The 16,427-nt window shown below is 35.1% G+C and overlaps 2 protein-coding genes across 4 annotated transcripts in view; both read right to left on the bottom strand.

The window, feature by feature from the left end:
• Positions 1-2,788: 2,788 nt before the first annotated feature.
• Positions 2,789-5,122, bottom strand: LOC612266 (F-actin-capping protein subunit alpha-1-like). The gene is given in 2 exon segments (XM_038551638.1): positions 2,789-4,503; positions 4,506-5,122. Coding segments are annotated over 2 exon segments (888 nt in total). The 5' UTR covers positions 5,091-5,122; the 3' UTR covers positions 2,789-4,200.
• Positions 5,123-8,352: 3,230 nt separating this feature from the next.
• The window catches only part of SMC2 (structural maintenance of chromosomes 2), a 63,422-nt gene continuing 55,347 nt past the window's right edge, over positions 8,353-16,427 (bottom strand). For all 3 annotated transcript variants that reach the window (XM_038552987.1, XM_038552989.1, XM_038552990.1), the window contains exons 24-25: positions 15,075-15,222; positions 8,353-14,072 (exon numbers count right to left, since the gene is read on the bottom strand). In XM_038552987.1, the coding sequence (XP_038408915.1) occupies positions 13,914-14,072; positions 15,075-15,222 (307 nt within the window). In that variant the 3' untranslated portion in view covers positions 8,353-13,913. The remainder of the gene's footprint in view (positions 14,073-15,074; positions 15,223-16,427) is intronic.

The following is a 16,427-nucleotide window of genomic DNA, read 5'->3' as shown; positions in this document are numbered from 1 at the left end:
AACACATTAATCTGATGTTTTTCACCCTGAATGACTCAGCGCTAAGACGGTCTTCCATTTGTGGAAGTTGCTACGTCTATCAACTTAATGTGCGACAAGATTTTCTATCTGGATTATTTGCTAATATCCCCAGTGGCATGATATCATTGATTTAGGGGACTCTGCAATAACTGTGTTTGCTTAGATTGGTTGGCATTACGCTCAAGTTTTTGATGTTTTTCTTAGAGAAAGGAAAAACATGTAAGACTCAAATTGCTCTTTAGAATATTTTTTGCTAAAAATATTACAAGGATCCAAATTTCCTTCCCAGACAATCAGGGGATCCAAGGCTTAGCCTAGCCTGGGCTATTGTTCAAGAAGCTAAGGAGTGTGGGAGTGTGGAAGGGCTTTGGGAAAATACTGTGGTTCTGGGCAAAAGACAACAAACAAAAAAACAAAACAAAACAAAATCCTGCAGAAATTCTGGCACAGGACCTACATGAGCTTGCCAGTGATTAAAGACCAAAGGAGGCCGGGTGAAAACGTGAGATCAGGTTTGTCAGCAGGACTTGCCTGGGAGGAAGGAGAGAGGGAGTACCTGGAGGCAGGTTAAAGACACCTATTAATTCCAATTCCGTTTTGTGCATTGACAATTGAAACACCATGAATTCAAGTTCGAATATATCAAGCTTCAATTTAGTTATGGATGATGCCTTTGTGGCAAGGAGCCAATCAGAAGTGGATAGTTTCAGGTGCGTTTTCTTTTCCACTCGTTTTGCCAAAAATACATGAATATCTTTTACCTGCGTCTGCAGTGTTTTTCTCCTCATTCAGGAAGATTTAATCTTGTCTCTGTTTATTGCTTTTGTTAGAATTGTGCTAAATTTTCAAGGTTGGATCTTGGGTCCATATCCACATATTAATGATTTTTGTCACATTGTTTTTCTCCTGTTTGACCATTTAAAAAATTAATTATTTTTAAAAAAGATTTTATCTATCTTGGAGAGAGCTTGAGTGGGGGAGGAGCAGAGGGAGACAATCTCTAGCAGACTCTGTGCTGAGCTCAGAGCCCGACGTGGGGCTCGATCCCAGGATCCTAAGATCATGACTTGAGCTGAAACCAAGAGTTGGATGCTTAACCAACTGAGCCATCCAGGCGTCCCTTACCATTTTCCTTTCATATTTTAGGAGGTATTTTCAATTTTTATTTTCCTGATTTCTGATTAGATTTTTTAGCATCAATTTTCCATTCACATCAGACTTGTTAAGAGACAGCTTAAAGTAAAATAATTTTCTCAGTCCAGTCCTGGACTGCTTTTCCAGCTTCATTTTCTTTTACTGACTTATAACATTGTATTAGTTTCTAGTATACGCAACATAATGATTCAATATTTGTCTACATTGCAAAATGATCACCACAGTAAATTAACATCCATCACCATATGTTGTTGGAAATTCTTTTCTTGTGATGGGAACTTTTAAGATATATTTCTTGTGATGGGAACTTTTAAAGATATACTTTTAGATATATTTGTTAGGAACTTTCAAATATACAATACAGTATTGCTAACTAGAGTCACCATGCTGTACATCCCCATGACTAGATATTTGTACCTTTTGACCTCCTTCACCCATTTTGCATACTCCCTGCCTCTGACAACCATCAATCTGTTCTCTGTATCTATGAGCTTGGAGGTTTTTGTTGGTTTATTTTACATTCCACATATAAATGCGATCATACAATATTTTTCTTTCTCTGACTTATTTCACCTTGCAAAATGCCCTCAAACTCGAGCCATATTGTCACAAACAGCAAGGTTTCCTTTTTTATGGCCACATAATATTCCACTGCATATGTAATATATACATCATATTTTCTTTATCCATTCATCCATTGATAGATGCATAGGCTCTTTTCATATTTTGGATATTATAAATAAACCTGCAGTGAGCATGGGGGTGTAGGTATCTTTTCAATTTTGTTTTTGTTTTCTTCAGACAATACCCACAAGTATGATTATATGGCAGTTCTTTTAATTTTTTTTTTTTTTTTTTGAGGGACCTCCAAACTATGTTTTCCTTCGTTCCTGCACCAATTTACATTCCCACCAACAGCTACGGCATCTGACTCTGGAATGGTGTCACCTTTTGCTTCCTCTTTTGCTCATGCTCTTCCCAATGTGGAGCCATCACTCTATCACATTCCTATCAACAGCATACCCATTCTTCAAGGTTCTATTCAAAAAACACCATGTGTATAGATTCTTCTCAATTCATATCCTCTTTTCACAAGGCATCAAACAAATTCCATAATAATAGTAGTAACTGAATCCATCTATCTTTTTGAATTAGTGCTTTTGTTTTCTTTGAGTAAATGCCGAGTAGTGGGATGCTGGATCATACAGTAATTCTATTTTTAGTTCTTTGAGGAACCTTCATGCTATTTTCCACAGTGGCTTCACCAATCTACATTCCCCCACCAACAGTGCACGGGGTTTCCTTTTTCTCCACATCCTTATGGACACTTTTTATTTATTTTTTTGATTTTAGCCATTCTGACAGGAGTTAAGATGATCTCATTCTTTTTGGTTTGTAATTTTTTTTTGTAAAAATTCTTTTTGGTTTGTATCTCTCTGATGATGAGTAATGTTGAGCATCTTTTTATGTGTCTGTTGGCTATCTGTAGGTCTTCTTTGAAAAACTGTCTATTCAGGTCCTCTGCCCATTTTTTTTTAAGAACAAAACAGGTATATTTCTATTGGACTACCTGATACAGAGGATAGTGTGGTATGAATGGATATAGTATGAATGACACATAATACAAATATATTTTATTTGAAATAAACAAAAAAGCTTACACAGCTCAACAGGTCACTTGGAAACAAACTTGCTTGACTGTATTACTGAGCAAAAACAAAGCTGAAGCACAAACACCCTTCTTTTTTGACATTTATTTGGAGATAGGTAGGAAGACACTACTTGGTTTTTTAAAAACTGACCTTCCCTTAAGGCCTGGTCATAGAAGTGTAAACAATGTAAATGAATCCACCATTACCAGTTGTCATATCATATCTATGTCACCTGTGTATTCTAAGATCACACATTTACCTGCCAAGGTTTCTATATCACAGTTACACTTGAGTTCTTGGCAGGCAGGACTGAGGAAGAGTAATTTGGAACAAGTTTTACAACCTATTTAGAACGAATCACTAGTATTCCCTTAAATAACAGGTTACAATAGAAAGATACTGCCTGGAACATATCCTTTTCACTTTGGCTCATTTTTAGTTTTTTTGTTTGTGATTTACATAGTTGTTGGACTCATCTGCTTATAGTATAATCCTGCCACAAAGTATTAAAGCATAAGATACCTAGTATTCCTTCAACATCTGCATTTTTTAAGTTTTATACTCTACTACATCCCTAGTAGGTCAGCAGTTTTTGAATAATACAAAATAATAATAAACAGGTAGAACTCTTCTAAAAATGCAGATGTCTCTAACTCTAATGGTACTAGATGGGAAGGAGACAATGAGGGAAGAGAAAAAAAGCAAACACGTTCATGTGCAGGGAATGTGGTTCAAGTCTTTGGATTTAAAAACAACTTCCCCAGAGAAGCTGGCTATAATGGAATTTCCAGAAAACTTCCTTTGCCCTCACGAAAGGACCTGAAAAGCCCAATCTAAACTTTGAAAACTACAATTATGAGATGTTATAAATGATGATCAAAGCAGTCAGAGGGAGAAGGATGAGTGTGTCTTCCATTCAGCTAGTTTGTAGCATAGCCTCTTTAGCTGTTGTTGGTGGATCAGTAAAAACCGCTGAAGTACCAGAAGTGTTTTGAAGGTAAGCGGTAGAAATGTACTGAGCATATTACCTGTCTATATCACTAACAGGGCGTCATGGCTAGGAAAATTTTCTAAACAGTAAAATGACTCCAGGATAGGTCTGTCTGCCTGTCTCTCTTTCCATCATTAAATGTGGCAGAATTAAAAAAAAAAAATTACAAGTACATAGAGTGAAAACAAAAAATTACAAGGCAGAGAACACAAAAGAATCAAGACAATGCTATCGGTTCAACAGTATTCCACAAAACTAGAAAACCTGTTAACTCTGAAAGCCCTAGCAAAATATCACTCTTGTTTATAAATCACTTATTTATCATATGACCGCACGTTGAACCCTTTCTTTCCATGTACTGAAGAATCCTACATTCAGCTCTTAAGCATTCTGCATTTCTTTGCCAATCTTGTAGCTGAGTATCTTGTTCCAGTCGATTTTGGTGCGGGCAACTGGAAGCTGCCAGCGCAAGGCCTTGTATGTGGTGTCTGACATGGTTTGATAGTTCTCACTAATTGCTGTCTGATACTCATTTTCTGCATGCTCTATGATTTTAATAAATTCCTTGGCAGTCTGGACTTCATTCGAAACAGTTACTGAGTCCTGTACATCTTTATGACTAACCAACTGAACACTGCCATCTTCATAATAGTGAACCAGAATCTTTTTTTTTTTTTTTTGTGAACCTGAATCTTAAGTACTCCAACCACCTGGGCTGTAGGTGGTGTGATGGTGAACTTCCACTCTGATCTCCAACGACCATTCCAGAAGTTTTTAGGCTGAAACTGGTGGCTTTCAATACATGCAATAATGGTCTGTTGCCCATCTATAGCTTTAGCATAAACAGTACAGAAGCCGTTGGAATAATGATATTTCACATAGGCCCTTCAAGCACTGTCACAGGATTCTCTCCAAGACTTCAGACCTCCGTCTACGTCCTCTGGCTGGGGGTCACTTGCATCTTTCCATAAATGGTCAAACTTAAAGGAAATTTTGTTTTTTGGATCTAAAAATCTGCTATTACCCAGGTCACCGTGTTCTGTAATTAAGACCTGATCTTCATATCCTTCTATCTTCACAGGCGTGAACTGATCCATGTTATACGGGGCAAATGCATGTGCTGCCCCTTCCCTGAGGAGATGGTCATTATTAAGTAGTAGCCGGACATCATTGAACACTTCATTAAGTTCTCCTGGGGGTGCATGAGTGATGAATTTAGCAGCTATGTGTACCTTCTCCTCTTCCGACACCCGATCCTCGAAGTCGGCCATCTTGGGCTGCTCTCCCTCTGCCCATTTTTTAAGAGGATTGTTATTTTTGGTTTGTTTTTTGGTGTCGAATTGCCTAGGTTCTTTATATATTTTGGATATTAACCACTTATTGGATATATCATTTGCAAATATCTTCTTCCACTCAGTAGATTGCATTTTTGTTTTGCTGATGGTTTCATTCGCTGCGCAAAAGCCTTTTATTTTGGTGTTGTCTCAATTATTTTTGCTTTTGTTTCCCTTGCCTGAGGGAAGAAGAGTTATTCTTAATATGCACATGGTGTATTCCAGGTAGGTGATCACCAAATGCTATTATGGCACACTTACAAGGTTTTAGTGTGGTGCACAGTGAAGGCAGTAGTGGGAAAAATTAGTCATGCCTCACACTAATATGCCAAAATTAAAAGAATTTGCAAGATAGCATCCTAGTCTCAATCTAAGCAACAAGTTTATTTCACCCTTCATCCACATTAGATTAAATGCTAAGTTAAACTTTTGTTTCTGTGGTGGTTTGTACTTATTTTGTATTTTTTTGTTATTTTAGTTTTATGAGATGGAGGCAAAAGGAGTTCATTTCAAAGTTTATTCTCATACATATTTAAATCTCCCATGAAAAGACTTCCCCTATAAATAGTTTTTACATTACTAAATAATGTGTTGGAAACAATTGTGTAGTTGAAAGATCATGAACTTTGGAATGAAAGAGAACCACATTCTGATTGGCTGCACCTTAACTGAGCAAAGTAACTTCTCTGAGCCTGTTTTCTCATCTGTGAGAATGATAATGGCAGCTCTGCTGAGCTGTTAAAATCAGGTCATAGATGAAACTAAGTGCAGGCACTGTATGCTTGTTGTCTTCTTTTCTCTTTATACTCAATCTATTTTGCCGTCTAAATTTTTCAGCAGCAACCAGGGAATAGCATGGGCCATAGGTTAGCAGCACAGTGCATTTTTGGTCCACTTAGCCCTCATAGAAATAATGAGAGAAGCAGTGGAAAATAAAGCTTAAGGTATTGGAATTATTTATAGCAGTAAATTAACTCATGTTCTTTTTGGTTCCCCAAAGCGGAGGTAATCAGGGTGTGTTTAACCTGCTACCTAAGGCTAAGCTGGAAGCAATCTCAGGACAAACATTTTTTTAGATATTGTTTTCCTCTTCTTCAAATTAATATGCCTTCAATCTTTAATCCAAAGTAATTAGCACAAATGCAAACTTCTAGATCTAAACTAGTAAGGGATTTAAAGTTTTGTATATTCTTGCCTCCTTTGTGGCAGATTAATGACTAGACAAGCAGAAGTTTTATTTCTGAGCCCTTTATCCTATTCCATTGACCTGTGGGACTGCTTTTTAACAGTCCCACACTATTTTGATTACTACAGCTCTGTGGTATATCTTGATACTGGGGATTGTGATACCTCCAGCTTTATGCTTTAAGATTGCCTTGGCTATTTTGTGGTTCCATATACATTTTAGTATCATTTGTTCTAGTTCTGTGAAAAATGATGTTGGTATGATAGGAATTGCACCAAATCTGTAGATTGCTTTGGGTAGTATGGACATTTTAACATATTAATCCTTCCGATTCATAAGCATGGAGCATTTCCTTTGTGTCATCTTCAATTTTTCATGAAAGCTGATGGATGTGAAATAAAAACCTTTCGACTTTGGAACACAATAGAGAATTTATAAACTTTGCACACCTACAAAAAATAGAACTGGAAGTAACAAAACATAAAAGGGCTAATAATATAGATTCTTTTAATTCTTTGGAGGAAAAGTCTCTAGCATGAAATCTATGCTTATAAAATTTTACTGTGAGAATACATTACATATGTTATGTTTTACATATGTTAAAACCCTAATAGTAACTTTTCATAGTGAATATGGGTCAAACAATCTCATTTGAGTCAGTTTGCTAATCCATAGTGTGGTACATGAGCTAAATACCATGGGCTATTTCATCTTAACTTTTATGAGTTCTTATACTCTTTCATTGAGGAAATCTTGGAGACCAAGTCATTTAATAGGTTATGGACTCTAGAGTTGCACTTAGCAGTTTACAATCTACTACAACTAGGACGTGTTCAGTTACTAATAGGCAATATTTTTAAATGCCTTATGAAAGGAGGATGGGAATAGAGAATGATCCATAGAGGTATTTTTTTAATAGAACCTTGAAAGATGGATATGCTATTGATAGGAATGGTATAGAATATTCCACATGAAAAGCATGAGCAAAAACAAAGCAGCATGCTGTGTTCACGAGTGACAATGATTGTAGATTGTGTGGCATGTGGGGTTCACAAAAGCAGCTTAGGATAGGTTGGAACTCCATAAAGTAGGCGTTAGGGGCTTAGAAGTCCAAACTGTTAAACAGAGTAGTAATGTAAACAAGGAATAATATGCAGAAAGGAGCAATGAGCTTTGAGGTAAACGTTAGAAGAAGCTTATGACCATCAAGTAACAGAGCCCATCCTACAAACCACTAAGAAAAGTTGTCTTGGGTAATATGTAAAGCATCAACCCATCAAAGAAAACTCTGGTCCTTAACTGGTGGCTAGAAAAGAGGCAGTTTATGCCTACCAATCTGTCATACAAATAAGGAATAGTAGTAGCCACAGAATCTCTCTGGATTGGTATAAAATGACCAGTGGCATCAGCTTTAGGATTAAACTGCAATCTTTGTTCTCTACAATGGATTTAAATGTAGCTCTTCTTGTTCCTACCCATGCATGGCAAGAAATAAGAGAATTTTGTCAATGCAAGGCAGAATGGGAATGTTAGTTCCAGGCACAAACACAAGAGTATACCTAACTCCTAGTTTGTTATGTTATTATGGCTTAGAGTATGGGATCTTCAGCTAGACAGTCTTAGTTTAAATCCTGGCTCCTGTCTCCCACTCCTCACGTTCTAGCTGTGTAACTTTGGACAAATTATTCAAAATTCATATCTAGAGTTGAGAATAAATATATAGTTGGAAAGGGAGTTTTAGATAATGTAGATATTCTTTCCTGGCACTAAACACAATGCAACAAGTGATTCTTAAGAGTTTGTTGCCATGTGGAATCTGAAACCCTATCAATAAAATTATCGTACTCTAACATTAAAATTAGTGTTTCTTGTACTTAGAAGGGCTATTTTACCTATGCAGGATTTTGTAGCATCATACATTGGTCATGGGAAAATACCATTTATTGGGTTATGCAAATCTTCAAAATATTAAACATTTCATAATATAAAAAAATTGTTTAATATTACCACCAGTATAATCAGAAAAGTCTTTATTGAGAAGATGTCCTGAGAAGATGTCCAGCTCACAATGACAAATAAATACAAGTTTGTCAAAATTCTAATTTTCATTTGAAAGTTACAGTTTTATTATTTGCAACAAATGTCAGGTTAATAGGACAGGCTCACTTTGTTCATTTTTAGGAAATGTCTACCAAATACTATAGACTTATAACCACAGTTTGTCTTAGTTATCTGTTCAAGTAAAAAAGAAGCAGTTACTTCAGACTCCAACTGAAAGAACTGCATTTCTGTAAAATAACCATGTTTTGGTACGCAGAAATGCTTTTTATATAATTCTCATTTTATCAGATTATGAAAGATGGAGGATGGGATAAAAAATTAACTTTTACAGCTTCATCAAGACACTCTTTAAAAGTGAGCCTGTCATTAAAAAATTCAATCAGTATTGCTAATACACTATGCTGCTCTGCCTTGGTTTATGCTACGGTGACAGCAGTTTTACCCACCCTTCATGCAAATATTAGCATGGGAGTTGCAAATTCTTTTCAGTCTGCACATAATTCTATCAGTTCTGTACATTGCAAATAACTTCTGTGCTTTGTCTTTTCATTTTCTTAAGAGTCTTTTGAAGATATTTTTAAAATTTTAATGTTCGTTTATTTATGTATGTATGTATGTATGTGTGTGTATGTGTGTGTGTGTGTGTGTGTGTGTGTGTGTGTGTTCTAGGAAATCTTTCCCTATAAGGTCACAGAGATTTTGTTTTCTTCTAGATGTGTTATAACTATTGCTTTTTGGCATATGACTTATCCTTAGTTATTTTTTGTGTATGTTGTGAAAGGGGGAATGTTTTTCTGTATAAATATCTTGCTGTCAGTAACATCTGTTGGGAAAAAAAAAAAAACCATGAAAACAGTTTATCTTTTACAGATGTTATTAGATTTAGTTTGCTAATACTTTCTGTGTTTTTGCTCCATCTTCTAATTTTGTTTTATAATGTTTGGTCAAGTTTTAGTATTAGAACCCTGGTCTCATAAAACAAGTTGGAAGTGTTCCCCTCTCCCACTATTTTCTAAAAGACTGTAGGACTGGGGTTATTTCTTCCTTGAATGGTAAAATTTATACGTGAAACCAAATGGGAGGAAAGTGTTCCTTGTGGAGGATAGTTAATTATTTGAATTGCATTAATAGATGTGAGGCTATTCTGGTTTTGTCTACTCTGGTAAGTTTTGGTTGAGTTTTATTTTTCAAATTTCCATTTTGTCTAAGTTGCTGCATTTATAGGCATAAAAATCATATTTTTGCAGTCTTTTAATTTAGGTAAGAGCCACAGTAGCAACTCTTCTTTCCTTCCTGATATTAGTGACTTGTAATTTCTCCAGTTTACCTGATTGGTTTAATTAGAGATAGACTGATTTTGTTGTTCTTTTGAGAACTAGATACTAGTTTCACTATTTTTTTTCTCCACTGTTTTTTGGTCCTGTATATGCTGACTTCTACCTTTCTGTTTAATTTGGGTTTACTTTGTTCTTATTTATCTAAAATATAGATTAAATATGTACCTCTTTTTGTTTTCTAACTCTATCATTTAATAATTTAAAAAAGGATTCCTGATCTTAACATAATAAATTAAAATTTGGAAAATCCTCAGCTATCTGGAAATTAAGAAATACATTCCAAAAGAATCCAACAGTGAGAAATGTCCAGGCAAATTAGAAAAATTAGAATATATTTTGAACTTAAAGATGAAAACACAACATAACTAATCTTTTAGCCTCATCTCACAAATTTTGATAAGAGGACAATGGTAGTATTAAAATACATTCCAAAAGAATCCAACAGTGAGAAATGTCTAGGCAAATTAGAATATATTTTGAACTTAAAGATGAAAACGCAACATAACTAATCTTTTAGCTTCATCTCACAAATTTTGATAAGAGGACAATGGTAGTATTAATTGCTTGCTGGAAGAAAAGGTCTCAAATCAGTAATCTAAACTTCTACCATACAACTAGAAAAGAGCAAGGTAAGCCTAAAGTAAGCAGGAAAAAAAAGAAGAACAGAAATCAAAACTGAAAGACAAAGTCAATGAGACAAAAAAATGGTACTCTGAAAAAATAAAATCGACAAACTTCAGTAAGTTTGACAAAAGAGGAAAAAAACACACAAATTACCTATATCAGGAATGAAAACAAGTGATACACTTTCGAGCTTGAAGACATTAAAAAGATAATGAGGTAATATAATGAACTCTACACACAAATGACAAATTTGACAATTTAGATGAACTAGAACAATTCCACAAAAAAAAAAAAAAAAACTATCACAAGTCACCCATTATAAAACAGATAATTTAAATAGTCCCATAACTATTGAAGAAATTGTGTGTACTTTACATTCTCCCCATCCTACCCTCCTAATCTCCAGGGCCAGACAGTTTCACAGGAGAATTCTAGTATTCAAAAAAGGACTAATACATTCTATATAATTCTACAAAAAATAGAAGGAACATTTCCCATTTTTATAAAGCTAGTATTACCTTAAAACCAAACAAAGCCAGTAGAAAAAAACCAAAAACCAAAATCCATGACCAAACTATTAGCAAACAGAATCTTGTAATAGGCATACCCTGGAGATATTTCTGGTATGCAGGTATCATAAAGCAAAATTTTGGGTTTTCCAGTGCATATAAAAGTTTTATTTATACTGTAGTCTATTATGTATGTGACTGCATTATGTCTAAAAGAAAGTATATACTTTAAAAAATACCTTATTGCTAAAAAATGCTAACCATCATCTATCTGAGCTTTCAGTGAGCTCATCACAGATCACCATAACAATAATGAAAAAGTTTGAACCTATTGTGAAAATTACCATACTGTGACAGACTCAGAACAAATGCTGTTGGAAAAAAATGGTGCTGGAAGACTTGCTTGCTGCAACGTTGCCACAAACCTTCAATTTGTTTAAAGGAAAAATAACAGGTAGTTATCCATGAAGCATAATAAAACGAAGCATGTCTGTACATAAAAAGAATTATAGACATGACCAAATGGGGTTTAATCTAGGAATACCAGGCTGGTTTAATATTAAAAAATTAAGCAATGTAATTCATAATATTAACAGTTTAAGGAAGTTACATGATCATATCAATCAATGCAGACAAAGCAATGAACAAAATTCAATAACCCATACATGATAAAACTGATCAAAGTAGGAATGGAAGGAAACTTCTTTACTTTGATAAATAATATATACTAAAAGCCTATAGCTAACACAATACCTAGCTGGTGAAAGACTGAATGCTTTCCTCGGAATTCTGGGGAAAAGGCAAATATGCCAGCTCTCATTAGTAATCTTATATAACACAATGCTAGAATTTCAAGCCAGTGTAGTTTAAAAAAAAAAAAAAAAAAAAAAAAAGGAAATAAAACACAGATCCAAAGGGAAGAAAACCTGCCCTGATTTGCAGATGACATGATTGTGGGAGTAGTCGGCCTATTTGATTACTTTATCATATTGGAAGAGGTTTCTCAAGGTTTTGCTTTTGCCTTCTTAGTGTACCTGAAATGCCCCCGCAAAAAGGGGAAGAATCCTTTGCAAGTGTTTGACATTCTTCCTAAAAATAATTTTCTCACATTGTGCATACTGCTCATCCAGGTATGTCTTAAATTTATTATGTACAATAAATACAAATGTTCAAACTGTCAGAAGGGTAATGTATCATAGATTCTGGAGACCAACTGCCAAGATTGGTATCCTGGCTCTGCCTCTCTATTAACTGTATGGTCACTAAAGACAAGTTCCTTAACTTTTCTGCTCAATTCAATTTCTTCAAATATATGATGCTGATCAAAAGTACTTACCTCAAATGTGAAAACATGTGCAAATGAGAATAGCATCTGATGTATAAAAGAGCTTAGTAATAAATGTTACTCCTATTACTGCACATGTATGAAATAAATGTGCCCATTTCCCCTTCATTTCTTCCAAAGAATACGAACAACATGACTCACAAAAATTTAATATGTTTGAGCATTCTCATTAAAGAGTGAGATTATATGACAAATTAGGGGAACAAGTAGATAATTTGTAGTAAAGAAAGTTCATCTGGTAAAATACTCAAGCTCACAAGTTATTTATAAAGTGCTAGTTAAAACAGCAATAAAGTGCCATTTACAACTAGCAAATCAGAAGTAAAAATTACAGCCAGTGCTGACTAGGTTGTGGTCAATAGGTATACGACTTGATGACAAGTGTGAACTGACTGAGCTGTCCTGGCAAACAATCTGCAATACATTTGAAATGAAATAAAAAAACGCATGCCTGCCTCTTATATATGTGATATTATACTTCCTGTAATTCAACATTTACAGCTTTGTCTCCCTCTCCTCCCACAGCAGGCATGAACTAATTCCAGATTCAATCCTTTCTGATATGCCCCATTTTATCAGTTAATCTGGATGTTATCTGACATCCTCAGATATGTATCAGAATGAAGGATAAGAAATCTTAAAGCCAAAAACTATAAGCATATATTAGGGAAAGGATAATATAAAGGAACTAAGTCTTAAGGATAAAGAAGGGATGTGGGGCCCAAAAAACATACTCAAGATCAAACAGGTTAGGTCATGTGAGGGCTTTTAAGATTCAAAATTTGGAGACACTATTCTGGTGATACACTTAGAAATAATAGGAATTATACACAGTAATCTTTTAGCAGTTGGCAGTGCTTCTTTTGAGTTCTTTTGGTAAAATAGATGGATCTAGTTATGTATCTGATTCAAAGAAAAATGTGGTTTAGTCTGTTCACTCTCACATTCTCATTCACTAATAGATTGTTACTGACTGGATTATGAAAAGGCTGACAAAAGTCTCTGAAAACATGAAGAGACTTCAGATAAATGTGGACAGCAGCATGCACCACACCTTCTCCTAGGCTATTAAAAATCTATAAATACTTTTTAAAACCTTCAGATTGCACAGACCAATTACAAAGCATAAAGAAACATGATATCCAAACATGACTGAGTCTAAATCAGGGCTCTGGCACTGTATCTTCATAGAACTAACCACAAATAGCTCAGGGAATGCCTAACAGCTTCCTTTGTGTTCCTTTGTTGGTCCAGATGCTCACTTTCTAAGTCTTCCTTACCTAAATGACTTTCTTAACAGAAAACACACTAATATCACCTTAGGAATTAAACTAATTAAAAGCTGACTATCAGCTATATTTATCCTATAATTTAATTTCATCTGTTTCTTTGTATTTTTGCAAACAGAATCTACCACCAACCAGGTACCTCAGGCTCCCCAACATATATAAAAGAATTGTGTAAGAAAAAGCATTTGAGGACGTGCATAAAATCACAATCACAGTAATTGGACCACAGTTACATTAATTAAGAAAAGGGGAATCTATATTCATTTAGAAGTGATTATATAAAGGAAGAGAAAATACGGGTTAAGTAACAAAACATTACATTTTTACATAAATAAGCCCAAGTTCTTTATGTTTAAAAAAACTGGTCAAGGTGAAGGAGTAAATCTGTACTTTTAACTTCCAGATGTGGTCATTTGGGTCCTTTTGCCTTGGATGTGGTTTCTTTCGGAATCTTTCCATTTTGACACTGAGTAAATCTGGCTACTGTAGAAACACCATCCACAAACTTGGTTTTGAAAAGGACATTTGCATTGTTGAACATACCCTCCTTTAGTGACACGACAATGAACTTAAGGGAAAAAAAAAAAACATAAACGCTATTTTTTGTAATCTGAAGAAATGCACTATGTTTATTCTGGGGTTAAGAACTGTCTAGAGGTATTCTGATTATTTCTTTCAAAGTTTGGTTCAAAGCAAATGCACATGCTCAAATCCAAGTAACAGTTCTATTATTAGGCACCTATATGGATTCTAGCTTTCTATATTTGGGTTTTAGGAGTCTCTTTTACCTTGAGTGCTTCATTAACCAAGTTTACTATTTCCTGCCCGTTGACTGCTTGTTGCTGTCCTCTGCAGCTGGCATCACTGTTTTGTTGCTACAAGTGCTAAATGCCCTGGTGAAATAGCTTTCCCTGTGATATTTTAAAAATATCAGAGAAGGCTACAAGTTCCTGAAAGTGCTACCACTAGCTCAAGTGGAACATTTACATAATTAAGAAAAGGTACCACCTCACTGTTACCTGCTAATAAACACAGTCTGTGAGAACTATGAAAAGTGAAGCTCCCAGCGTTGGATTTTGCATGATCTACACAACCACATTTGGAAGCCCCAGTTCCTACAGCAACAGTTCAATAAAAACAAACTGTTCTTAAAGGGCTTTGGGCTTTTATTTCCTACCCAGGAAAAATGATGAGTACCCCCCATCAAGTACCCTATGATTTTCTGATTTCTTACTTAGATTGTGTATCCTCTGGCAGCTAGCTAGAGAAAATAATAACGTCAACCATAAATTAATTCCAAATTATGAAAAACTTCGATTCTCCCTCATCGTACAACCAACAATGGTAATGTCTGGATCTTTCTTTAATAGGAAACCAACCCTTTTTTTCCCCTTCTCTATCCATTTGAATGTAAGTTTGTCTAAATATTCACTGTATATTTAAAGAGATACATAATACTTTAATATTCTTCAATCCTAAATATCTTAGTATTGGCCATTACTAAAGAATAGTTTTAGAAAACAAATACTATACTTAAAACTATCATGGAGACATTTTTTCTGGTTCTTACCTGAGAATGTGTGAAATGAGTACGCAGCATCTGTCCAATATTCTGGGTGTGAGAAAGGTCCAAAGCTGCATCTACCTCATCCAGGATATAAATTGGAGCAGGTTTGAAGAGGAGCATGGACAATATTAATGACAAAGCTACTAACGACCTATGAAAAGATCAGAAGAGAAGTCACCAAAACTTGATTTTACCACTCTTTTACCAAAACACTAAAGCAAATCTGCTATACTCTTATTATGGGTAATGCAGATTTAGCTGAAAATCACCATAGAAATAAATTTCAAACTTCAACACTTTTATTGTATTAAAATGTTTCTTTTAATTTAGATTCTCCTATTTTCTCTTAAATGAGTTTTATTTTAACAGACCAGGTTTATATTCTTCTTTCCAATCAAATAATCAGGATAATTGGTATTTATCCTTAAGGAAAGATCATGTTAGGTTCTTTCTTTCCTTCCCCAATTGCTATTTAGGTAGAAGGCGACTGAGGGCTATATACTTACCTGTAAAGACAATAGCTACTGTCTTGGTGATAGTATAACAGGTTTAGGTGCCCTCTTTCAAACTTTTACTATGCATGCACTTATGAGTATACACAGATGCACACAAATACCCACTTTTTGTACTGGTACCATTTAAGAGTAAGCTGTATTGACTATGACCCGTTACTTCCCAATGTCAGAAGTTCAAACAATTATTATGTGGTTAATTTTGTGTGTCAACTTAACTGGATCATGGAGTATTCAAATATTTGGCTACACTTTATTTCTGGGTTTGTCTCTGAGGGCATTTCTGGGTGAAATTTGGATTTGAATTGGAAGACTCAGTAAAGCACTTTGCACTCTCCAACGTGGGTAGATATCCGATATCCTACAACTTGCTGAAGGCCTTAACAGTAAGAAAGGTAGAGGAAAGAATTTGTTCTTTCCTGCCTTGTTACTTGAGCTGGGACATGGATATTTGGTCTCCATGCTCCTGGTGCTCAGGCCTTCAGGCTCACATTGAATTACACCACTGGTCCCCCTGAATTTCCAACCTGCAGACAAACTGTGGAACTTCTCAGCCCACACAGTAAGATGAGCCAGTTCTGTATTAAAAAATGATCTTTTCATATACATACACAAACATACACCCCCCGCCCACTGGTTCTGTTTCTCTGGAGAACCCTAATACACCTTATCTAAAAGCTGAGTTAGGCACCCCAGATTTTAGAGCTCCTTTTCAGTTCTCTTTTAGCTAGCCATCCCCTGTAACTATATCTGGTTTTGTTCTAATTTGGTATGAAGAATCATATAATAATTCTTACATTTTTTTCTTAAAAATTTTATTTAAAAAAGCTTTTTTTTTTTTTTT

This window comes from Canis lupus, chromosome 11 (assembly GCF_011100685.1).
Source record: "Canis lupus familiaris isolate Mischka breed German Shepherd chromosome 11, alternate assembly UU_Cfam_GSD_1.0, whole genome shotgun sequence".
NCBI lineage: Eukaryota > Metazoa > Chordata > Mammalia > Carnivora > Canidae > Canis > Canis lupus.
This window is presented reverse-complemented; position numbering and strand designations above follow the sequence as displayed.